Below are 25,597 nucleotides of genomic sequence, written 5' to 3'. Positions count from 1 at the left end.
GGCTTGGTGACTAGAAGAGGGGAGGGGAGCCAGGAGTCCCGACCTGACCTCAGCAGGTGGGTCTGCAGCTCCTCGTGCTCCCCTTCAGCTGCGGGCAAAGGTGCTTTGATGGGGAAACAGCAGGACGTCACCCCGAGGTCGCCTTCGCTGGGGAACCCACAGGCTTTCTCCTTTGAACGGGAAGAAGCTCACGATCGGAGCAGAGAGACCCCAGAGGAACAGGACACTTTTGACTCTGGAGTCCTTTCATCCCGCCACTTAGGAAGCGAGGACCCATGCGAGGGGTGATTTAAATTCTGCCCCAGATCCTCCCAGGGTTTGGACGTGGCGCCACCCTTGTTAGGTGAAAACACGAGGGATAAATGCTCGGCCGGGACCACGAGGGAAGACGGGATGCTCCTCAGCGGCTCAGCCAGGCCTGTCACTGCCACCGTCCCCAGGAGGAGGCCTCGGCTCTGCGAAAGTCCCCTGTGCCGAAGAGCATGACAGCCGCAGAGTCACCCCCGCCTTCCCCGCCAACTGCCTTTCAAGCCTCCCGTGACGCTTCCCAGTGTCATCGCTGAACTTGGTGGCAATGGACGTTGGGCCACTTAAAGTTGGGAGTGTAAGAACATTTCCTGGAGTTCCCGTCGTGGCACAGTGGCTAACGAATCCGACTAGGAACCATGAGGTTGTGGGTTCGATCCCTGGCCTTGCTCAGTGGGTTCAGGATCCGGCGTTGCTCCGACTGTGGTGTGGGCCGGCAGCTGTAGCTCCGATTAGAGCCCCAGCCTGGGAACCTCCATATGCTGCGGGAGCGGCCCTAGAAAAGGCAAAAAGACAATACATAAAAACATAAAAAGAAGAATCAATAAATAATAAAAAAAGGAGAACATTTCCTCACAACTGAGACGATTCAAGGAACGCGCTGCAGACGCCAAAGGCGATGATGTCGGGAACGGAGGCCGACAGGCTGGAACGACAGCGGCGCTCGCCTCATGGCCCTTCGTCCTCTGTGGGAAGAGGAGAGATGCAGACGCACCCGTTCTCCCGCTTGAAAAATGTGCTTCTCTAAGTAAGAGTCTCGTCTGAGACAGGGCATTAAGGTCGGGGGTTTTTGTTTGTTCTGTTTTTGGTGTGTTTTTTTTTTGAAATGAACTCCGAGGGGAAAACAGGTAAAAACATAAAATAGATTCATAGGCAAAGGGTCTGCCCTGCAGAAAGCTCCCCGCGGCCTCCCCAGGGCTACCCTCGGCTCCCCCGACCCCCAGCCCAGCCGTGGTTCCAGAGAGGCTGAGCGGCTGCTGCCGAGCCCCATGTCCCCTGCGGGCTTTCCTGAGCGTCTCCCGCCGGCAGACACAGGGAAGACACAGAACTGGATACCCCTGAGACTTTTCCGTGGGAGAACATTCCTGAACCCAAACAAAGGGGAATGAGGCGAGATTCTGAGGAGCCCAGGGCTCTGTTTTGTTCCTCCCGGAAGGGCTGAGGCTGAAGCGACTCCCAGACTGGAGGATCCCTCGCCGGAGCCTCGGAGCTCGGAGGTGTCCCCAGGAGGGCATGGGAGACAGTGCTGGCCTGAGGGTCTCTAAGTAGGCATTTTCATCTAGGGAGGCAAACTGGGGTCCCCGAGGTCACCGTGTCGGGGCAGAGGGGAGGCTGCTCCAGGAGCAAAGGCATTCACAGGTCAAGGAGGCCACTGGGCACGCCTCCTGCTTAGAGCACCCGAGAGGCCGCAGCAGCATGTGGCTGGGGCGGGCCTGTCCTGGGGTCGGCCTGTCCCCTGTTGGACCCCAGGGGCTCCCTGCTTCTGAGCACTTTCCAGCCAGAGTGGGTGCTTAGGGAGGGGCTAGAATCCCGAGTCTGGCATGAGAGCCACCTGAGCTTCAGTTCTGAGTCCTGGTTTGGGTACCGCGTGACTATGGGCGGTTACCCAACGCCTTTAGCGCCCACTCTCCTTACCTGCACAAGGGCCTTGCAGGTGCGCGGGGACTTCCAGTGAGGTACCCGTGGAAGGGGTGGGTACCTGGGATGGCTGTTGAGCTTGTCAGGCGTCACTTTTCTGGTTCTGTCAAAGATGCAGACATGGTGTTTGCAGCAGGACAGACAGGCAGGATGCGGAGGGGCCGGGGTTGGGCGTTAGCCCCACCAGGGGCTCAAATCCAGGCAGGGAGTCCTGGCCGGGCTGCCCCTGGGTGGGGGCGGGACGGGTGGATGGCGATGCCCCCGGGTGTGGCAGTCCTCCGCTCTTGGTGATGGGGCCTTGGCCCGGATGGAGGACCAGCTGGCCTGCCCCTGGGCCCAGGGGCCACCAGGGATGCAGGATGATCCACAGAGGTCGGGGCCAGAAACAGCTGCTACCAGGAAGTCTGACCGCAGGCAGCAAACTCTAGCTCTGAGTCTGCTGGCCGTGGCTGCAGAATTGCTTAGCGGAGCTAATGCAGTGACGTGTCTGGGGGTTCCAGCCTCTTCTCTGCCTGGTCGATGCTGGAGTCTGACCCCTCCATGTCAGCTGGAGTCCCGATGCCCACTGCCGAGGGCCCTGGGTAATGCTGGGCGTTGTCTGCTTGTTCCCACCTCCAAGCTCCCTGCTCGCGCGATCTCGCATGTTCCTCATCGCAGCCCCAGCTCACAGGCGATCGGCAGGGGTTACGATTGTTCCCACTTTACTGATGAGGAAAGTGAGGTTCACAGAGGCGACGAGACCCGTTCAAGCTCACGTGGCGGAAGGCTGCGGGCCTGGACCAAGAGGCAGGAAGCCCGACCCCAGAGGCTCCGATCTGCACGACTGGATCCCGCCAAGTGTTCGGGGGGCTTGAGACGCTCATCCTCCTGGACTGAGGCTTGGAAGCCTGGAAGCCGACCCGGAAGAGAAAGCAGACAGTGGGGGTCCTCACTGCCCCCCTTGCTCTGTCAGGTGAAGGGGAACCAGATGCCCAGGGCTCCCAGGAACCCAAGAACAAGGCTTCACGGAAAAGCCTCCCCTTGGGACTGATGGAATGAAAGCCCATAGAAGCCGGCTCTTTCCCAGCCCTCCCACAGCAGCGGTCACCAGGGCCCTGTGGGGTCTGGGCAAAGCACCCCTGTAGCCAGGGGACCTGGGGAGGTCCTGCACTCCCAGTCACCTGATGCCAGCCAGGCGGACAGCACGCCACACCTGCTCTAGGGCACAGCGGTGTTTCGTCCGTGGGCTCACTGGTGTGTTGTGGGTGGACGTTCCCTCTTACTTACTTTCTGAATCATCCCGGAAAGGGACCCTTGAAAGCCTCCCCTATTTTTCTCTCAAGTGAAGGGCCCTGAGTGACACCAATATATTTAAAAATCTACAATTTGGATGACATTTCTGCCAAGCGCAGAAAAGGGCATTGCTGCTCCCGCTGCCATAGCTGCTCTCAGGGATCCTGCTCACTGCCCCTCGGGCCTGTGGTTCAGGCCACGCCAAGGGCACCAGCCTGCGAGCGACCGAGCCTGGCCGGCCAGAGCCTCACACGCGGGATCCATAGCGATGGGCTCGAAAAGAGCCCGAGAGCCGCCAGCCACAGTCAGAGCGAGCGGGACCAGCTGGGATGTGGTTGGAGCTTTGAGAGAAAATTTTCCTCCTTCTGTGGGAGCTGCCAGGGAAAGGGGGCAGTGGCGCCTGAGAACAAAGTTAACAGAAAAGAAGGCAACCCCCCAGGGGGTGGAGACACACCCGGATCCAGCCATGTCTGAAGCCGCAGCACCCTTGGGCTGGTTACAAAAGCTCGTGGGTAGTAAAGACCTCCCCGCCACCTTTTTTTCTGCATTAAGTCAGTTTGCCTTGAGTTTCTATAGCTTTTAGGTGAAAAAAAAAAATACGAATACACTTGCAGTATTGGTAATTTCCTGTAGACGTCTTGCTATGGAGGCACGTGTGAGACCCTGGGAAGCTGCCTAGATAAGTCTGTTTCCAGATATGGACATATAATAGTCACTTCGGCTCCGATGCACCAGCCAGCATCTTTGGTGCCATCTCCCCATTGTCGCTTGTGTCCTCGAAGAATACAAGCATTATTCCAACCTCCTAAGAATGCAGGCTCTCCCACGTGACTCACTGTACAACCCCCAATGCCACGCCTCGACAGTGACCCAAGAGAAACGAAAACCTGTGTCTACACAAAGAACCGCGTGTGAGGGTCAAAGCAGCTGTCCTCAAACTGGACACCACCCAAGCGCCCCGAATAGGGGGATGGACGCCACGTCCTGCTGCATGGGCCCCAGGGAACCCATCAGCAATACAGACGCATGCGAATGCACCTCCGATACCTGCAACGACCCTCGGGAATCTTCTAGTGTCTGGCTGAGTGAAAGGAGCTGGACACGGGCCAGATGGGCCTGGCTCCACTCACACCGCGTTGAGGGCAGGCGAGACTGATCTGCAGTGGGAAAGGCAGGCCAGTCGAGCGTGCTGTGGGGGCGGGCCTGTCTACCAAGAGGCTCGGCAGAACTTCCCTGGGGGTGAGAGAGGTTTGATGGGGGTGAGGTTTCACAGGTTCCCCTGTACGGGGTATGAATGTAAAACAGAGCTCAGTAAAGTCCTTTTCTTTCACAACAGCCAACACATGGAGACAACCTAAATGTCCATCGACAGATGACTGGGTCAAGAGGTGGTACATACACAGTGGAACACGACTCAGCCATGAAGAGAATGAAATCACGCCATTTGCAGCAACGTGCCTGGAACTAGAGAGATTCTCATACTAAGTGAACTAGGAAAGAGAAAGGCAAAGATTATACGCTATCACTTATCTGCGGAATCTGAAATATGACACAAACGAACCTATCTGCAAAACAGAAACAGACTCACAGACACAGAGAACAGACTTGTGGTTGCCGAGGGGGAGGGGGAGGGAGTGGGCCGGCCGGGCAGTTTGGGGTTAGGAGACGCAAAGTATTACATTTACAGCGGATAAGCAGTGAGGCCCTGCTGTACAGCACAGAGAACGACATCCAGTCTCTTGGCATAGAACTCGATGGAAGACACTATGAGAAAAAATAATGTATATATATATGTACGACTGGGTCACTTTGCTGTAATAGCAGAAGTTGGCACAACACTGTAAATCAACTATACTCTAAGAAAAAAATTAATTAATTTATTTTTTTGGCCACAACTTTGGCACATGGAGGTTCCCAGGCTAGGGGTCGAATTGGAGCTACAGCTGCCGGCCCACACCACAGCCACAGCAACGTGGGATCCGAACCATGTCTGCGACCCACACCACAGCTCACAGCAACGCCGGATCCTTAACCCACGGAGCAAGGCCAGGGATCAAAGCCACAACCTTATGGTTCCTAGTCAGATTTGTTTCCGCTGTGCCACAATGGGAACTCCCAAGAAAAAAATTTTCTTTTAAATCGAATCGTTATTTATTTATTTATAGGGCTGCACCTGCAGCATATGGATTTTCCCAGGCTAGGGGTTGAATTGGAACTTGCAGCTGTCAGTCTAACCACAGCCACAGCAACACAGGACCTGAGCCGCGTCTGTGACCTATACCAAAGCTCATGGCAATGCAGGATCCTTATCCCACCGACCGAGGCTGGGGATCAAACCTGCAATCTCATGGATACCAGTCAGTTTCTTAACCCACTGAGTCACAATGGAAACTCCCAAAGTTATTTTCTAAAGTGAGGTATTCCCCTAGGATTTTCTTAACTTCCCTTCAAACCTCCTAATATTTATACTTAAAAGAGTCTTTGGGGAGTTCCCGTTGTGGCTCAGAGGAAACGTATCTGACAAGGAACCATGAGGTTGCTGGTTCGATCCCTGGCCTCACTCAGTGGGTTGGGGATCCAGTGTTGCCGTGAGCTGTGGTGTAGGTTGCAGATAGACTCGGATCTGGTATTGGTGTGACTGTGGTGTAGGCCGGCGGCTGTAGCTCCGATTTGATCCCTAGCCTGGGAACCTCCATATGCCGCAGGTGTGGCCCTAAAAAAAGCAAAAATAAATAAATACATAAAACCAACTAGCCTTTGGGAAAATGCAGTTCTTCTCCGCTGTGTCTTCCTTCCTTCTCCTCGAGTCTCCTCTCCTGTTCACAGAAAACACGTCGCTTCTGGCCCCCACACCGAGCTCGTCTCGGCGACACCAGCCTGAGTCCCTCTGTTTAATTCAGTTCTGACACTGTTGACCCGGAGTCACCCCGAGATCCCACAGATTCGCCTTCAGCCCCACTCCGACCGCAGATGCCAGTTACAAGCCCAGGTTGTCCGTCCCCCAAGCTTCTGACCCACCAGCTACAGACCTGAGGTTCTAAGGAGCTCTTTCGGGTGCCTGATGAACCTGTTAGAGAGGCTTACGAAACTCTCAGAAAAGCTTACTTACCTTCACCAGTTTATTAAAGGATGCAATGAAGGATACAGGATACTGGGAGGGTCCTGGGGTCGGAGCTGAAGCCCCTCCCTCCCCGTGTTCACCCCCCCCCCCACGGGGGGGGGGCGGCTTTGGGGAGGTTTCCTCCTGTGGGCGTGACTGAGCATTAACTCCACTCCCAGCCCCCCTCCCCACTCTAGAGAAATGGAAATGCCACGTTTCTCATCGTGGCTTGTTTTCTGGTGACCAGCTCTCTTCCCACCCAGGGTCATCGCATTAGAACAAGAGATGCTCCTGACGTTTTTATGTGTTAACGAATTCACAAGGGTTTTAGGAGTCCTTTACCAGGAACTGAACGCAGAGACCTGTGTGTGTGTGTGTGTGTATTTCTTATTACTTCACAAATAGTCTTATCAAATTGTCGTCTATAAATACGGTAATTAAATCACAACGTAGACATGCCATGAAGTCCAGAAACCCTCCCAGATGTGAAATTGTCCTTGGACCTTGCCGGCTTCACTCTCGCCGTGCCTTCACCCTGAAATCACTGTTCCCCCTTCTCATTCTGGCAGAATCCTATCCCCCCCATTCTTCATCCATCCATTCCAAAAATATTTACTGAGTGCCAGGTCCTGCGACAGGCAGTGTGGCTACCGAGACATATTAGCTGAGCTCTGCCTTTAGGGACAGGTGCTAGAAAATGGAGTTTTGCTTGAATGCCCTCGGACTTAGGTTCCCCGCGTTTTCTGATGATGGAAAGACTCCGCCAAAGACGGTTAAGCTGGTGGCTGCAGCCGCTCTGTTAATGTTACCTAAAGGCACCTTGCTCACCCCACACGCGTGGAGTCTGCGGCCTCCCTGAAGGCTCTGTGTTCACGTTAAAGAAATAAGAGCTTTTGAGGAGGTTAACAAGGCCAGAGGAAAAAACTCTGGAAAATTAAAGGAAAAGTTGGTTTAAGTGCCTTTCTGGGTGGATGATCAAGTCATGATAAAGGATGGAAATGCAAACTCCACTGAAACAGGCTAATTTGAGCAAAGTGAGTCATCTTGACACTCAGGGTGGGCTTGAGGCTCACCCCCCACCCTGCTGGCCTTTCAGATGCACTGGAGCCTGGACCATAGCAAGCGGGTCTATTGAGATGGGTGTCTTAACATTTGTAGTAGTTTTTAAAAATCAGTTACTCTAAGAAGGTTTTCTTAAAATTTCTTTTTCTTTTTCTTTCTTTCTTTCTTTGCTTTTTAGGGCCGCACCTGTAGCAAGTTCCCAGGCTAGGGGTTGAATTGGAGCTGCAGCTGCTGGCCTACACCGCAGCTCATGGCAATGCCAGATCCTTAACCCACTGAGGGAGGCTGGGGATTGAATCTTCATCCTCATGGATCCTAGTCTGGTTTGTTACTGCTGAGCCATGATGGGAACTCCCTAAAATTCATTTTTCAATTTTTAAAAATTTTTTTCTGCTCCCCCTTCAACTTTAGGTTCCAAACCACAAAATCTTTACTTGATTAAAAACTGCAGAGTGAGAACCTATACCGTGGGAAATGACTGATTTAGATCTTAAAATGAAATAGTGTTTGAAAAGAGTGTTAAATCACCTTTGTGAAAAAAAGAGCAATAATTTTTCTTTTTCTGCCACACTTGTGGCTTATGAATTCCCGGGCCAGGGATTAATGCAAGCCACATCTGTGACCTACACCACAGCTGCAGCAATGCTAGATCCTTTAACCCAGTGCACCACAGCGGGAACTCCCTAAAATTTTTGTTTTAGAATATTTTTAGACTTACAGGAAAAATTGCAAGGATGGCACAGAGAGTTTCCTTGTACCTACACCTGTTGTTATTAACATCTATCTGGCATTAGTCTGGTGTATGTGTCACAACAAATGAACCAATATTGATACATTTTTATTCATCAAAGTCCGTCGTTTACTCAGATTTCCTCCGTGTTGACGGAATGTCGTCTTTCTCTCCCAGGAGCCCATCCAGACACGTCCTCATTTTGTCTCCTTGGCCTCTTCTTGGCTGTGACAGTTTTTCACTCTTCCCTTGTGTAGATGACCTGGACAGTTTGGGGTCGTGATCGGGCGTTTTGTAGAGTCCCTCAACTGGGATGTGTCTGATGTTTTCCTTAGACTGGGCTAGACTGGGATTATGGGGGGAGGAAGACCCCAGAGTAAAGGGCCCTCCCAAGACACCAGGTCAAGGCCATGTGCGCTCGCGCTGACTCATCACAGTTGCTGCTGACCCCCCTCAAGGGGCGGAGGGGTGAGGGCCAGGCCTCTCCTCTGCAACCCTCCCCCCTCTCCCCTCCCCTCACTGCCCTCTTTGGAAGGAAATAGTGTGGGCATCGCACAGTGGAAGAGCACTGAATTACGCTCCACCTGCTTGAGGGCCGGGTAACCTACATGCATCATTTGCAATTCGTCTGTGGGGGGAGATCTGTCTCTCCTTCCCCATGTCTTTCTTCCTTTATTAATCCTTGCTTTCTATGGGTCGGACCTTGTGGACCAGGCTTTTATACTTGGGGGATTACCCAACCCGACTTTATTCTGCTGCTTAAACGGGGAGCCTGTCCCTGTGACGGAGCCCCATCGTCGTGCGAGTGTCTCCCGGGGGCGAGGGGAGTTCTAGGTCCAGGCTCAGCCTCGGCCGGGAGTATTCCTCATCCTTATCCTCTCTCAGCTTCCAGCCTGGAAGGAAGCCCGTTGACGCGCTTCGAGCCGGCCAGGAGAACGCCCAGACCAGGCAGCGGCGGCCCTTCTCCATCTCCACTTAGCACCGGGGAGGAATGAGGAAGAGTTGTTCAAAGACGGCTCTTTTCTTTCCTCGAGGAAGGGGCCGCTCTCTCCCCTGAAGCTCTGTAGTCTGTCAGCCCCACAAACCCTCCAGAGTGTCTTCAGCTCACTCACCCATCGCCCACTCCTGAGGTTCATTTGCAAATTTGGGGATGATTCTTAACAAATAAAAGGGGCTGGGATGAAACGGACTATTTCCCTGTACGTCGCGGCATAATCTCTGCGTGTGCGTGCGTGTGTGTCTGTGTTCGACCGTGAACATGCTTAGACGCAATAAGGCAGACATGACTTCTGTGATTTTTAGCAAACAAAAGCCAGCCTCAACTTCTAGATCAATTTGTTACACTGTTTTGAAACGCAATAGAAGCTCAAACTTAAATTTTAACCAAGCTTTTAATTGGGCCCTATCAATCACCTCTACAACTGGATAGGTTTTTGCAAGAAGCTTTATCTTTGTTGTTTATTTTCACTTGGCCTTTGATCAGGAAGAATGGGTTTGGCTTGTCCTCAATGAGTAAGCAGTTTTTCCCTGAAGTTTTTTGTTTGTTTAGGGTAGATTATATGGCACTTTTGCTACTTCTCCCCAGAACGAAAGGAGCTTTTTCATTTTTGTTTATGATAGGTTTTGTAAATGTCAAATTCCTCATTCATATAATATGGAATATTATATCATGTGATGTTCAAGTGTACACAGTAAAGTTGGAAGGAATTTCATATCATTTTCTCCCATCCTCTAAAACTCAAGGTCACTTTTCAAATAATTATTTGAAAGAAAGGAGTCAAACTGTGGTAAGAAAAAAGAAAGATACAGGGTATTTTATTTTATTTATTTTATTTTTTATTTTTGCCTTTATGTCCTTTTTTTTTAGGGCCGCACCCGCGGCACATGGAGGTTCCCAGGCTAAGGGTCGAATCGGAGCTACAGCTGCCAGCCTACGCCACAGCCACAGCAACGCCAGATTCCAGCCACATCTGCGACCTACACCACAGCTGAAGGCAACGCTGGATCCTTCACCCACTGAACGAGGCCAGGGATTGAACCCACACCCTCCTGGTTCCTAGTCGGATTTGTTTCGGCTGCACCACGACGGGAACTCCACACACAGCATATTTTAAAATGCTGTATCTGGAGTTCCCACTGTGGCAAGCAGGTTAAGGATCTGGCATTGTCTCTGCAGAGGCTCAGGTTGCTGCTCAGGCACAGGTTCAATCCCTGGCCAAGGCACAGTGGGTTAAGAACCCGGTGTTGTTGCAAGCTGCAGTGTAGGATTCAGTCCCTGGCCCGGGAATTTCCATATGCCACAGGCGGGGCCAGAAAATATATATATTATCTATATTTCAAGTGTAAATTTAAAAAAATGAACATAGAGGTTAAAAAACCAACATGAAATCCATTGGCTATGACTAGTATTGTACCTTTTATGTTAAGTAACCCTGACACCCACTCTTTGAAATGAACTTTTACAGAATTAGGGAGGATTTCAACCTCGAGTTCCATCAACTTTAGAACTAAGCCAAACATTTCTTTTCCCTCCTGCTACCTGTAAGGAAATAAAAATTTTCAGTTGTAGTGGTGATTAGGTTGTAGCTTTTATTTCTTTTCATTATTTGTTCAATGTGTAGGAAATTGCAGGCCGATATTATCTCACATGCTTTCAGAGCAAGAGAGCTGGTGCTCAGTGAGCTCGGGATACTGTCATAAATTTGGGGTCACAAACTCAGACATTCTCTGGGGCGGAACAAACGACCTGCCCACACAGCCCTGTGTACCCTGCAGAAGCAAAGGGCAGCTGGGTCTGCTGTGGACTCAAAAAACGGTCCCTCTCCTGATCTTCAAACGGTGGCCATTCTTTCTGGGGAGACGCCGTGTATAGTCTGTACACTGCACTTGGCCTACGAACCAGCCGTCTGCAAAACCGGTAACTACCCACAAGAATGTCACAGTGGGAGCTCACCTATTAACCACAATAACTTCCAATACGAAATAGAATTGGCAAGATCATTTTGATTCTCGTGCTGGCTGATGGGAGCACTACATCCGAGAGATTAAACAACCACGAAAAGGTTGCTTGGTGACTTAAAAATCGAAGTAAACAGAGATGGAGGCCCCAGCAGGTAATAGCCCCAAAGTGATAACAGCCGAATATACTCACTTATTCACAACTGCATCCTGTTCTGTGGGTCCCTGGCGCAGGAACTGCCCAGAGGGAGCAGGTAGTAAATGAGTAAACAAGAAAACCTGCACTTGGTGATAAGGAGCCCGCAGGAAAGTAGATAAGTGAGAGCAGGTGCCTGATGGGCTGCCCCACCTGAGCCAGCGAGCAGGTATTCTCACCCTGGCGGCCCTCAGAGTTTCCAGTGATTCCCCTTTACTCTTTTTGTCCCAGGTCCCTCTGTGAGGTCACTTGTATGTCTTAATAAATTAAAGGCCACTTTGACTGCTACCTTTTAATCTTCTTGACTTGATGGGGAGGGGTGGGGGATGGGCATGTGGAGCCAAGAGGGATTTAGGAAAACCCCTAATCTAATCAGCAACTTAATTACAATGGCTGGGTCCCCGCTGCAGCTGGCTAATTCTAAACGTTTTGTGGGGCTTCCTTTTTTGTTGTTGTCTTTTTTTTTTTTTTTTTTTTTGGCTGCCACAAGAGCATATGGAGTTCCCAGGCCAGGGATCAGATCTGAGCCCAGCTGCGACCTTCATGGCAATGCTGGATCCTTACCCTACCAGGGATCCTTGCCAGACCACGGATGGAACCTGTGTCTTGGTGCTGCAGAGGGGCCTCAGATCCCATTGCATCACAGTGGGAACTCTCCTTTTAGCTTGAATTTTTAGAGGCACCATTTCGAGTGCCATCCCCCACTTCTGGGAATGTACCTTTCTGAGACAAGAACTAACAACAGCTGGGCAATGAAATGCCTTTCCAGGGCTTCTCCCACCTGAAAGCGCCTATTGACAATTATCCGTTAAAACTTCCTAGCATTTTTCCCCCTTGGTTTGTCTCTTTGTTGTTGTTTATTGTTGTTGTCGGCCTGCGTATTGAAACAGAGAAACCCTGGAAGGTAAAGTCGGAAGACCTGGTTCAAAGCCAGATACTTGGCTGTGCTCTGGCCCAGGCCTGCTCTGGTATTCACCTAACCCAAAGCTTCATCGTGAAGGCCCGCCTCTTGGAGGGAGGCAGGGGGATCGCATAAGGACTGAGTGAGCCTGTGTATTTGAAAGCCAGCCGTGCAAAGTGCACTCTTTGCTGAAATACTGAACACCGAGTGCTTAGTGTCAAAATGCGTGCAGGTTTTGAGACCCATTTCTCAGGGGCTTGGTGTTTTCGCCAGTCCTCTGGGCCCCTGCGGCCCAGGCTTATCTAATCTCCCTTTCTCAGCCACACGGAAAAGCCCACGACCTCCCCGCCCCCAAAGCCCGAGCCACTGCAAGTCTTTTAAAGAATTCTCTCTGGTGTGTCGGTATTTTACATAGCATGTACGTGCTGCCCATAACAAAACAGGAGCTGCCGGTTAAAAACGTTAGCAAATAATGGAAATGCAGCGTGCATCCACTATATGCAGCTTCGAGGGTCTCCTTGCGGAAAGCAGCAGCATTTCTTTCAATCCCCCCCCCAACAAGGCTGGAAATGGACTGCTCTACTTCAGATAGGCATTGGTAAACTTCTCAGAATGTCGAGTGTCTGCAACGCTGGGCGAGCCGGGCGAAGAGTACCGGGCCAGGCCTGGGTGCAAGAGGAGAGGCGAACGCGGCCGTTTGCCGCAGGGCCGTGTTGTTTGCACGGCGCCGGCTGGGCACGGTGGGCGCGGGAGAGGCGGGGAGGCTGGCCTCGGCGAGTGCGCCTGTGCACTCCGCCCCAAGGGCGGCTGCATCTTGGGGAGGGGGTGGGGAACACCGGCTCCGTTCACGGTCACGTACATGTAACTTGGTGCTGGCAACATATCCTTCCAGCCTCAGACGCAGAATGCCTTTGGGAGCGGGGCAAGAAATGGCGGTTTGGGGGTGGGTGCTGCGGTCGGTGGCGGGGGACCCGCGGCCTGAAATGAGCAAATGCGCTTCCCCGGCTCGAAAGTCAACCCTGCCGGCCCCTCGAAAAAGCTCAGGAGGGTCGCTCCGGAACGCTAGCCACCCTTGGGCGCGGGACCGGGCGTGGGGTGCGGGCGTCTGGTGGCGGGCACTTGGGAAGGCAGCCGAGGTCACTGAGCGCCGAGCCTGAGGACGAGCCGGTCCCTCGCTCCGCGCGCACCGCCCCCTCCGGGCCCCCAGCCCAGGCGGCCGGGCGCGGAGCGGCGCCGGGCGGGGATCCTAGCGCGGGGCCCCGGGCCGGGCATCCCGTGTCCCCGCCCCTCCCGGGCTCCCGCGGCGGCGGCGGCGGCGGCCGAAGGGGGCGCTCGCGCGCAGGAGCCGGCGCAGCAGGTGCCGCGGTTACCTCCACCGCGCGGGGGGAGAGGGGGCGGGCCGGGGCGCGGGAGGCGGAGGGAGGCCGGGGAGCAGAGCCGGAGAGCGCGGCCGGCGCGGCACGCTGGCCCCGAGCGCGCGGCTTCCGGGAGGCGCCGGGGTCGGATAAATACATCCCGGCGCGCGGGGAGCGCGGAGTCGCCCGCACCGCCCGCGCCGCGCTCCGCAGGGCTCCGGCCGGCCGGCTCTGGCACAGGCGCGGCGCCCGCTCCTCCTTCTCGCGCGCCGGGCGCGGAGCCGCGGAGAGCGGCGGGCTCGGCCGCCGGCGCCCGGGCCGCTGAGCCGATGAGCGGCGGCGGCTGAGGGCCGCGGCCTCTGCCCGCCCTCCGCCCGGCGCCCGCCGGGGCCGCAGCCGGGGCGCGGGTGGCCGGGCATGGAGGCGCACTGACGCGCGCGGCGGCCGAGCGTCCCTGCGAGCGGCGGGCCCTCCTCGGCGGCGGCGGCGGCGGCGGCGGCGGCGGCGCCGGGCCCGCGCGCTCTGCCCGGAGCCCCGCGGGAGCCTCCGCCGCGCTCTATGCGCCTCTGCGGGCGCCGCGGGCCCGGGCCATGGCGATAGACCGGCGGCGCGAGGCGGCGGGCGGCGGGCCCGGGCGGCTGCCGCCCGCGGCGGAGGAGAACGGCGCCCTGCCGCCCGGGGACGCGGCGGCCTCGGCGCCCCTCGGAGGACGCGCGGGCCCCAGCGGCGGCGGCGACATCCAGCCGCTGCCTGCCCCGCACGCCGCGGGCGGCCCGCACCCGAGCCTCCTGTTGCTGGACTACGACGGGTCGGTGCTGCCCTTCCTCGGGGGCCTGGGCGGCGGCTACCAGAAGACCCTCGTGCTGCTCACCTGGATCCCGGCACTGTTCATCGGCTTCAGCCAGTTCTCGGACTCCTTCCTCTTGGACCAGCCCAACTTCTGGTGCCGCGGGGCCGGCAGAGGCGCCGAGCAGGCTGGGGTCACGGGCGCGGGCCGGTGGGGCGGCGGCGACCTGGCCAACTGGACCAGCCCCGCGACCACCCCTGCCTCCACCGCCGCCTGGGGCACGGCGGGCCCCCTCAGCAACGGCAGCGGCGCGGACGGGGGCGACGCGCCGCCACTGCCGTCCCCTCCGGACAAGGGGGACAACGCCTCCAACTGCGACTGCCACGCGTGGGACTACGGCATCCGCACAGGCCTGGTCCAGAACGTGGTCAGCAAGGTAAGGGCGGCGACCGCCCCGACCCCCGCGTGCCCCTCCCGAGCGCTGTGTCCTCCGCGGTCCCTCCCCGCGCCGTCGTGCAGACCCAGGACCTGCAGTGCTGCGAGCCCGCGTGGCCACGCACCTCACGTGGGCTTGATCTCCCCCGTCCCTCAAACAGATGTGTTTGCCTGGGTGTGAAGCCAGGCTTAGTTAGGCAGCCCTCCGTGGGGGCGCCGGGGCACCTTAGCCTTCCCTAGTGGGTACCGGAACTCGCGTCCCAGCGCAGACACGGAAGGGGCGCCCCTCCCTCTGAAAAGACTCGAGCTCCCCCGCACGCCCCCCAGCTGTCAGTTCGTTCGGGCAGGAGTGGCCTTGGAGGGCAAGGCCTGATCTGTCACCAGGCGGCCCTGGAGGTCGCGCCTCTCAGGGTCCACGGGCTGGAGCCAAGACCTGGGCTCTGCCCTTTGCCCAGCCAGCTGCCTCCCAGTCTCCCACAAAGAAAGAGCATCCGGGAGAATTGTTCCTCTTCCCAGGTGTTCTTCCTGGAGGGCCTTGCCATCCAGCTCCGGCTTTGGACACAGACCAAAGCCAACTGGCCCCAGTTGTAGCCAGAGAAGCAAACAGCTGGTGAAAACGTTCCTTCCCTGTCCCCAAGCTCGGTCCTCCCCAAAGGCCCACATCGTTCACCCTGGACTTTGCCACCCCTGTGTCCCCTCACATGTCTTCTTGGGCGACCCCATGGCAGTGTAGGAAGGAGGTAAAAGCATCTGTGGGACTCCAGGGCCCGCCTGCTCCCACACAGCAGCTCTTTTGTCCAGGCGTGGAGACCCGCTCCTGGTCTGCTTTGGCTGAACAGCCCCCTCGCTCAGGTCCGGGGCCCCCGCTGGCAGAGGCGCTGCATCCTGGGAGATGGAGCCGTGAGCTGTGCGGCGGGCATAAAGGTCGAGCCGGGGTAGTCCTAGAACATCGGTGCCCAGGACCTCGACGGTTTTCTGGAGCCCTTAACATAGACGAGAGATGGTGTGCCAGGCTGTCAAACCAATCTGTGGGTTTTGCCATTTTGTGTTTTTCAATAAGTCATTTGCATTTCAAAGCGAATGTCGATCTTTCCCCCACTTCTGGGCAGTTCTGGGCAGCGTTTTCAACGCTTTGTTTAAATGCGGGGTTGATATCGGACAGTTCATAAGAGTCCATGTGCAATGTATTTCACCCCTGCCCTCCCCCGCAACGCGTTAGTAAACAGTTGTGCCTCGCGGAGGTGTAAGATGAAACTCTTACATCACCATAGCCGTTGTCTTCAGCTTGTACAGCCTGGTGAGAAATGATCCATCCCCTGGGAACTGCCGGGATTAGCTGTTAGAGGGGAAACTCCTTCTGGCTTGCTTCACCTTGGTCCCCACCCCCGCCCCCAGGCAGCGCGTCCTTGGCAAAGGCGTTTCTGTGACTCTGTTTCCATCGTTGGAGGTCGGTGTGGTTTTTGTTTACCAGCCCGGAAAACTTAAGAACGGGGACTGTTTTAACCCTGGGGTATGTCTGCGAAAGTCAGGATTGGCGACCTTTTCAGAGTCTTTGAGCCTCTTTCTAAAGCGGGGGAGGAATAACGTAAGATCAACGCAGAGGTGTGTCGAGGGTGCTCGGTCCTAGGGTCACAGGGGAGGCCAAGTTCAAAGGTAGGAGGGGGGGACAGAGTATCAGTATCCTAGTGGGGGGGACCCTGTGTGGGTGGTGGGAGGAGAAAGGAAAACAGTTCCTGAAAGCAGGCTTGTGGGGGCCCCTCGGAGCGCTGGGCAGGTGTTCTGAGTGAGCACCCCAGGGGGTCGAAGATGCCAGCATGCTTTGGGGTGCGTCGGGGACACGGCAACCTGGGAGGTGGAGCCTGGGGGACAAGAGGTAGACTCGGAAAAGGACGTATCGATTTTCACGTACCGATAAGGTCTAAATAAAGGACTGTCCTTCCTCGCTGTCCTGTTCCATAACCAAGGCTTTCAAGAGCTTTTTAAGCACATTTTGGCAGCTCCTGAGGCCACGGCTTTCTCTCCGCTGGCGGCGGGTGCTGGATGCCGTATCAGGTATACAAATGTGCTCGTTCCAGGGGTCAGGTGCCCGTCAGCTTGGTTGGCAAGTGGAAGCAGAAGTGCAAGGCTGCTGCTGCCCTGGGGATGAAAGCCTCGGGTCTGAGAGGGCGGCTTTTTACACCCACTGCACACCGCCGTCTCCCCACGTGCAAGTACACCCCGGGCAGGTGCGGGCTGCCCTGCAGGGTGGGCCCTGTGCTCTCCCCAGGTGTTAGGATGATACAAGAACCCCCAGGCACCTACTCCGTTGCATTGAGGTTATGTTATAGATATGTATTGCAGTAGTAACCAGATAGCATACACAGTGTGGTCTATCATAGAGGCTGTAGTAGCCTCTCCGCACGTGACGTGAATCAGCCAAGCCAGCTAGAGGCCCAGATGGTTATGGTTCAGAGGGGTCTTGGGAGGTCCCCTTGTGGCTCAGTGGTAATTAACCTGACTAGTATCCATGAGGATGCGGTTCAATCCCTGGCCCCGCTCAGTGGGTTAAGGATCCGGCATTGCTGTGAGCTGCGGTGTAGGCCACAGATATCCTTGGATCTGGCATGGCTGTGGCTATGGCTGGCTGCTGCAGCTCCCTAGCCTGGGAACTTCCATGTGCCCCAGGTACAGCCCTAAAAAGTAAAAAAAAAAAAGGGGGGGGGGCTCCTGGAACTACCAGGCCCCTTTCCCCTCTGAGTAATGTCCCTGGCGTGGTGGCCCATTAGCTGGGCGACCCACTCCTAGTGGCGCCTCCTGATAGGCCTGCGTTTTGGTGGCTGTAGCTTGGGTCACCTCATGCCTGGGGAGGTGGGGGGCTCTCCCCCCCAGTGATCCTTTTTCCTTCGTAGAGCACATGCTCAGGGCTGAGGACTCCAAGCACTGGCTTCTTCCCTGGCTAAGAAGCCTCCAGTCCCTTCATTGGTTCCGTCACTGCGGAAGGCACTGGACTTGCCGATGGCGCTACATGGCTCTTAAGCTCGGCGCCCTGAACACAGCCCCCTGGCCTGGGTGTTCTGATCAGAAGAAGAGACATCTGACCCAGTGGAGCTTGGAGTTGGTGCATTAAATGAGACTTCCAGTGACAAGGCCGTGGGCACCAAACCTCGATGGTGCCCCGTTAACTCAGGGCTTTCTCAGCCGGTGCTCATGTGACACGCACAGCGCACCGTGCCCGTGTCATCTTGCTGGTTTGGGGATATTGGATTTCTCCCGTTAGGATCTTTTTTCTTTTCTTTTCTCTTTTTTGCCTTCGTCCCTGGTATTTGTAATCTGGCCCAGAATTTGCAGGGCCTTCAAAGTAATAATAATGCCCTCTTTCCTTTGTGCTGCCCCAGAAGCTTGTCTCACCCTTCTCACGGAAGGTATTTCCTTTGATTGAGAGTGTTGGGCGGTCCAAGGCCAGTCTCAACACTGTTGTCTTGGATTTGAAGTCAGTTTACCACCCTCGAGTGGCGCAGGCCAGCCTGGTCCTCACCTTCCAGATGCCCGTCACAGCCCTGCATCTTATCCCCCCGGCCGTGTAGGATTGTCAGGGCTTAAGACAACCCCGCTGATTTGAAAATCTTTCGTTACTTTGCATGGTTTGTCCTGCATTGTTCAACCCCTTGGTGGTTTCTAATGCTCCCCACTTCCTTGAAAAACCCCTAGAATTTTGCCAAAAATCAGTGTCAGCAACGCTTTAAGAACCCCACTCTTTTTCTGTCCATGAAGTTTGGGGTGTTGGTCTGTCTCCAATTTCTCTGATATTTCTCTTACTGTCCAAGAATTCCCACAGGTTGCTGTAAAGTAACCTGAGAGTTTAAATATCCCAGGAAGTAATTTAAATTTTGGGGGGGATGTGCTCAAGGCTAGACAATAAAGTGACTCAATACGGTTTAATTGGGGTAAAAAAAATTACAGTTCCTTCCCAATAGGAACATCTTTAGAAAGAACTGAGCCGTAGCTCTCCCTAGTGATGGTTTTCTTTGGTTTGTCTACCGTATACAACACAACAGCCAACATCTGTGTGTGTGTGTGTGTGTGTGTGTGTGTGTGTGTGTGTCTGTGTCTGTGTGTCTGTTTTTGGAAATTGATTGTAAGGGACGATGGGCTCCCAGGGGATGGAGAGCAGACAGTCAAAGTAACATGTCTTGCCCTCTCTGCTTCCAGTTTCCCTCTGCAGAAGCAACCATGGTTCCCAGTTCCTTGTGTATCTTTCCGGATACATTTTCATTGATGTGTTTTTCTCTTGGAAGCTGTAACATGTTACATAGACTCTTCCATGCGTTTTGTTCACCCGCTTCGGGGGTGGGAGCCTAACAGTACAGGGAGCCCCTCCCTCTTTTCTGTGTCTGCGTAGCATCCCCCCCTCGCCACCCCCGTCTGTTGTCTGTCCCGCCAAGATGTAACAAGTCCCCCGCCAAGGGGGCATTTAGGTTGTTTCTGGTCTCTGTTCTGTTGTAATATGTGGTGAAATCCTGGCCCGCTGATTCTCGTAGAGGCGGAGGGTCAAGTTCAGCCCCTTTCCCTTTGAAGATTTGTCAGAGTGGCCCCCGTAGAGGCCGTATCACCAAGGCACATCCCTTGACAAGGTGCAGGCCCCGCTCCCACACCCTCCCTGAACGGGGTGGGGTGCCCAGGGCGTTGTCACCACTTCTGTATGTCCTCGAGTTGGACTTGGGAGAAACTCTATTTGCCCATTGTCGTCATTTGCATTCTCTTGGCAGGAAGGAGGCAAACACCTGAAGTTTTTTGAGTCATCTGTGCTTCCGTGTCTGTGAACTTTCTCTCTTGCTTTGGCCTTTTGTGTGTCTCTGCTGGAAGGGGCATTGTTGTCGTACTGATTTATAGAAGCACGTTATACGTAAAGTAAATTAATGTTTAGGCTGTTTTGTAAATATCCCCCCGCCCCCCACTTTGTTCTCTTTTGATTTCGTCTGTGGATGTTTTGGTACGCAGAGACTTTGGCTTGTGGAGGGTCAAATGACGCTTCCATGGTTTCTGGATCTTGTGTGAGATGAAGGTCTTCCCTAATCCTGACTCTTAGGGGGAGTCTCATGTTTTCTTCTATTTTTATGACCTCAGTCCCTCTTTGATTTGGTGGTGTAGGTGTCACATTGGCTGCTGTGGAGTTATAGGAAATAAATGTTAGGTCAGCGGAGGTAACAGCATTTCTTGCAAGCTCTGACTTGCTCGTGATGCGCTCCTAAGCATCGCCTCTGGCGTGGTCCCCGCCTCGCTGAAGAGAGCAGAAGTCGCACAGTCTCTAAGCCATTCTTCCATCTTTTGGGGGGACAGTGTTTGTTCCCAGGTCTCACCTTTCCTTCACCGTCTTGGTCTGGACCAGCTGCAGAACCTCTTGTCTTTAGCGTTGTCTTGCAAGCCTCAATTCATTTTGGCCTTGAGTCCAAGGGAGGATTGAGTCAAAAGTTGCTGTCATTTAAAAACATGTTGGGAGTTCCCATCGTGGCTCAGTGGTTACCAAACCAGACCAGCATCCATGAGGACTTGGCCTCGCTCAGGGGGTGAAGGATCCGGCGTTGCCATGAGCTGTGGTGTAGGTCGCAGATGTGGCTGGGATCTGGCGTTGATGTGGCTGTGGTGTAGGCCGGCAGCTGCAGCTCTGATTCGAGCCCTGGCCTAGAAACTTCCATATGCCTCTGGTGCGGCCCTAAAAAGAGAGGAAAAAAAAAAAAAAAAAAGTGTTGGACACTGAATGTGGGTTGTGGCATTGCAACAGACCAGGGGTGCAGGAGGCAGCTTGGCGGCACAGTCGGGCTGCCAAGCAGGTGGTAGGAGGTGCCCAGGCGGGAGCCCTTCTCAGGCAGCGCACACCGCACACCTGGTTTATCTTCCGAGAAACAGTTGTTAGGCATCATCACGCCACTCCGTGTGACCCTGGGTCACTTTTTTTTTTTTTAACCTCTTCTTCCCTCCCCCTCCCTTTCAGACCCTCGCGTGTAGGCCCCTGGGCCCAGCCCTGGGCCTCGCGTGGTTGGCGAAATAGCGCAGCTCCCATCGAGCTCGTATAGACTAACGAGGGAGGCACACCTTAACTAATTAGAGTCACTTGTTAATTACAAACTGAGTTAAGTGAGCGGAAAGGAAGGGAAATGAGAGAACGGGCGTCCAGGTGAGCGGACTGAGAGCCAGAGGATGTGTGTTTTCCGGGAGGGGAGCAGCACCTGCAAGGGTCCTGTGGCCTGGCGGCCCCTGGAGACAGGATGCAGTGCAGCTGGGAGCTCGGGATGGGTGACTCAGAGCCACGAGACCAACTCGGCCAGCGAGGGATGGATTGGTGGCCCGGGAGAGCCTGCAGGCTGAGAAGAGGGCCGGGGTCTGACCCGGTGCCTGCAGTGGAGATGCGGGGCCCCCAGGTCAGGCAGTGGGGAAGCCGGGCTGCTTCTGCTGAGGGAAGGAGGCCTTTGGCTTGAGGTGGGTCCTGAGGTGGAGCCGTGGAGAATCCCGCTGGCCGGCAGGTCTAGACCAGGCTTTGGATGGGCTGCTCCCAGGGCTGCGGGTGGGAAAAGCACTGGCCTCGGGGAGTTCTAGCAGTTCCTCTTGCTCTCCCGACTCAGAAGGGGCGGGTACTAATTGAATTTCCACGAGGCGGAAGGACCCTGGGATGGGAAGCACCTGGCCGGAATTGGCTTTATTCAAGCAGCTTTACCTCTGCCCAGTGCCCAGCATGGGTAGAAGTCTGTCCCAGGGGGTTCCTGTTGTGGCTCAGTGGTAAAGAACTGGACTAGTATCCGTGAGAATTCAGGTTCAATCCCTGGCCTCACTCAGTGGGTTAAGGATCCAGCATTGCCAGGGGCTGTGGTGTAGGTCGCAGACACGGCTCAGATCTGCTGTGGCTGTGGTGTAGGCCAGCAGCTGCAGCTGTGATTTGACCCCTAGCCTGGACACTTCTATGTGCCTTGGGTGCGGCCCTAAAAAGAAAAAAAAAAAGTCCTGGGCATGGCTAACTGGAGGTATTTTCTGGTCTGAGGCTGAGCCGAGGGGGAGGACGAGCTGGGGTCACCGAGGTGTGCAGAGCTGTCGCTCCAGGCTCAGGATCTCTCACCTCACCCCAAGGGTGTTCTTGCTTCTGCCCGGGGGCCCTTCTTGGGAGGGGGAAGCGCCCAAGGGGCCCTGCCCCTCCAATTCCTCTTTACTGGCCTGCTGCCCCCCACCCCCACGCAGGATGGGCGTGACCCTGTGCTGTGGTCACCTGCGGCTTTGTGTCAGGGGCTGTACAGACCGGCCCCTAATCTTGGCTCTTTCTGCCCCCTGGGCCGTTTCCTGCCTTTCCCTCCTTCTGCCTGCTGGTCCCTGCCCACCCCCCAGATCAGCCTCCTCCTGCAGCGCTGCAGGCACCTGCTGTGCGTCTGTCCAGCCCCCACTGGAGGTGTATTCTTTATCCACCAAGTCCTCACCGGTTGAGGGTCTGAGCTCACCTGAGCTGACGGCATGAAAAGAGCTGGAGCGCATTAGTTTGGCAGGTGTGAGTTGTGACCCATTCACATGCGGGACCTTCACGGGTGCCCGTGGGTGCCCTGGGGCAGAATGGGAGAGAGGCCCTGCCCTCCCTCCAGGTGCCGGCTAGGCCACCAGAGGCCCCTGGAAAAAACTCAGATTCCTTTCTTCCTCGCCTGTGGGCGAGGACCAGCTAAACGAGTCAGGTGAGAAATGCTTGGCGGGGAGGAGCTGACAGCCTCACCCGGAAGCCAGGGTCAGTCTGGCAGTTTGCAGGGGTCTCTCGCCTTCACCCAGAAACTGATGTCACGGAGGCCCAGGGTGCCCTTCAGACGGGATGCCTGGCCAGGTGGCCTGAGGAGTCCGGCCAAGAAGGAGCTCCGGCGGGCTTTGTCTGAAAGACGCTTTAAAGGGTTGGCGGGTTCTCAGAGTTTTCAGCTAAGAGGGCCCCGCCTCTGGCCGCAGGGCTCAGGGATCTGGAAGGGAAAGGGCCTCCCTGGCGGCCGGGGTCCCTGGATGGGAGGGGGCTCTGCCTAGTGCTCCTCTGCCCCCATCCAGGTCTCGGGTCAGAAATCAGAGTCCAGGCCCTTCAGTGGAGGATGGTCTGCTGTGTAGAGAAGCTGGGTTGGCCGTGCTGGGTGGCAGCGGATCACAGAGAAGCTGGAAAGAGGGGCAGAGGGTGAGGCTGCCCTGCAGGGATCCGGGGGCTGACTTCAGGGCAGGTGCAAACGGAGAGAGGGCCAGGCCCCGGATGGCAGCCCTGCCCACCCGGAGCGCTGGCCCTCCCACAGGTCGGGGGTCCAGACTTGGCTCTGGGTCGCTGATCCCGTGCTGGTCGTTGCATGTGGGCCGACCTCCGCCCAGACCAGCGACCTCGAGAGGCACACACCTGGTTTTCTGGGGCAGGGCAGGGCTGAGGGCTGGTTTAACTGGATGTCCCGGCAGCAAATCGTGGCTGCGACAGGACCTGCCAGTGGTCTCGGGCCATCGCTCACGGGGTGTTCATCTCAGGACCCTCTTTGGTTGCAAGTCATGAAGAGAAATCTCAAGTTATGTTGATCGATGAACTAGAAATGTATTGGAAGAGGCAGGGGTGGCTCGGGATACCCAGGTGGGTTCTGAGGCCAGAAAATGGGGTGGGGTGGGGGTGGGGGTATTTCAGGAGCCCGGCTGCTACCACCGCCGGCCTTTTGGAAGCCACACCCACTTCTCCTGAAATCGGCTCTCCTCCCCCTCCAGGCTGGCTCGGTCCTTTGCTCACCTGGTCCCTGGTCTGGCAGCAGCCAGCATGGAGGCCAGCATCCCTCTGTCCAGGTTCCTGGGTGCAATTCCATGCCCAGCTGGGGTGGGGGGAGGGCAGGGTGCAGTTACCCAGGGCGGCGGGGGGGAGCCCTTTGGAGCATATGATGGGGGCAACAGTAGACGGGGCTGGAGATGGATCTTTTCAGCGAATGATAGAGAATCAAGGAATATTGCTGATTTACCATTCAGCGCTTTAGACAAAATATTCTTTTTTTTCCCAAGCTCAGTGTGGGATTGGCAGGGATACCCGCCTGGGCTTCTTTTCCGGAAATAGGTGTGGGTGGTCTCAGCCATTAGCTCCAGATCTGAGGGAGCCCCTGAGCAGACCCCAAAACACTAGGGAAGTGGGGCCCCACCCTGCCCCCCTCGGGAGGGGCTCCTGGTTTCTCCAGACCCTTCTGCTGGCCCAGCCCAGCCTCGTAACTGGGGCGGGGGGGGCCCAGCTAGATGAAAACCAGGGCCTCTGGGTCAAAAATGATGACCAAGGTTGAGACAGGGACTGCGAGCATTAAGCCCCAGGCGGCCCTTCTGTGCCAGGGCCTGCTCCTGGGGCCCCTCTGCCTCTCACTGTCCCCAGAGCCGGTTGTCCCCACCGCAGAGCTCAGCAGGCGTCCCCTTTGCCCTCCAGTTCCACACCCCTCTGCGCCTCCGCTGCTTGTTTGGGTCCTTTTCTCAATGTCTTGCAGTAATAGCATAACTCACTTCGCGGGTCCTGTTTTTCGGGCCCTAAGCATTGAGTTCCGGGTGTTTAGTTAGCGCGGGGCCTGCAGTGGCTCCAAGGAGCCGGGAGGCTTCTTACTTGGGAAACGTTGCTCCAGAAGTGAGACAGTCCGTTTTCTTATCTGTGCGCTGAACCCACAGCTGAGTCACAGGAGCCTGCAGGGACAATGTCCAGTCATAGGAATGCTGGGTAAATGTTTATCAGCCTTTCTATTTTTTTAAGTGGGGAAAAGGGTCAGTCTTTGTATAACTGAAGCCTGCTAGCTGAGAGTCACTCTTTATTTCTTAGTGTCATTTAAAGTGTGAGTCCGAGGAAGATGCTTTCGCTGTAAACCCACCGCTAAGCGTCCGGGGTCGTATTCAGTTGCGGACGGTTGTGCGTGCAGCCTCGTAATTTGCACTCCAGGCTCTTTCCTCCCAGATTAGAGGAAAAGCTGCCTTCTCTGTGTGTTCAGAAGATGCCTTACGATTGGGCACCCTGGATTGTTTCATCCTGAGTACCTCCACTGTCCTTAAATGAATATATGTGATTATCTGCAGTAAACACAAAGTTTTTGTCCCACTTAAAACTGTTTTGGGGGTTCCTGTCGTGGCTCAGTGGTTAACAAATCTGACTAGGAACCATGAGGTTTCGGGTTTGATCCCTGGCCTCGCTCAGTGGGTTAAGGATCCTGCGTTGCCGTGACCTGTGGTGTAGGTCGCAGACGCAGCTCGGATCTGGCGTTGCTGTGGCCGTGGTGCAGGCCAGTGGCTACAGCTCTGATGAGACCCTTAGCCTGGGAACCTCCACTTGCCACAAGTGTGGCCCTAGAAAAGACAGACCAAAAAAAAAAAAAAAAAAAAAGCAACTGTTTTAATTGCGGTAAAATGTACATAACATAAAATTTACCATTTTCGCCATTTCCCGGTGCCCAGTTCGGTGGCATTAAGCACATCCACAGCGTTGTGTAAGCACCACTCCATCCATCGCCAGAACTTTTTCACTTTCCCCGACTGAACCCCTGTCCCATTAAACACTATCTCCCCCCGCCCCCCGCCCGGCCCCACCGGTCTGCTTTCTGTCTCTGTGCTTCTGTTGACTCTTGTACCTCGGAGAGCGGAGTCGTTTCTCGTCCTGCTGTGACGGCTCAGTTCACGGGCTCCCCCACATTTTCGCACGTGTCAGAATTCCCCTCCTTTCCAAGGCTGCGCAGTGTTCCCTCGGGCTCGTACCCCAGCTGTTCACCCATCCTCTGTGAACAGGCCCTTGGTGGTCCTCCCCTGTCGGCCGTCGGGCCGCTGCCGGGAACACAGGTCCTGCCCCCCGCCCCACGCAGCCCTCCCCTGTGCGGGCCTTGCTCTGCCCAGGGTGGTGACCCG

The 25,597-nt window shown here is 55.5% G+C and overlaps 1 protein-coding gene across 2 annotated transcripts in view; it reads left to right on the top strand.

Moving 5' to 3' along the window:
* Positions 1-14,093: 14,093 nt before the first annotated feature.
* The window catches only part of SLC22A23 (solute carrier family 22 member 23), a 143,230-nt gene continuing 131,726 nt past the window's right edge, over positions 14,094-25,597 (top strand). For both annotated transcript variants that reach the window (XM_047797326.1, XM_047797327.1), the window contains exon 1: positions 14,094-14,741. In XM_047797326.1, the coding sequence (XP_047653282.1) occupies positions 14,109-14,741 (633 nt within the window). In that variant the 5' untranslated portion in view covers positions 14,094-14,108. The remainder of the gene's footprint in view (positions 14,742-25,597) is intronic.

This window comes from Phacochoerus africanus, chromosome 9, assembly GCF_016906955.1.
Source record: "Phacochoerus africanus isolate WHEZ1 chromosome 9, ROS_Pafr_v1, whole genome shotgun sequence".
NCBI classification, from domain to species: domain Eukaryota; kingdom Metazoa; phylum Chordata; class Mammalia; order Artiodactyla; family Suidae; genus Phacochoerus; species Phacochoerus africanus.
The sequence above is the reverse complement of the archived record's forward strand: the minus strand, read 5'-3'. Positions and strand labels throughout refer to the sequence as shown.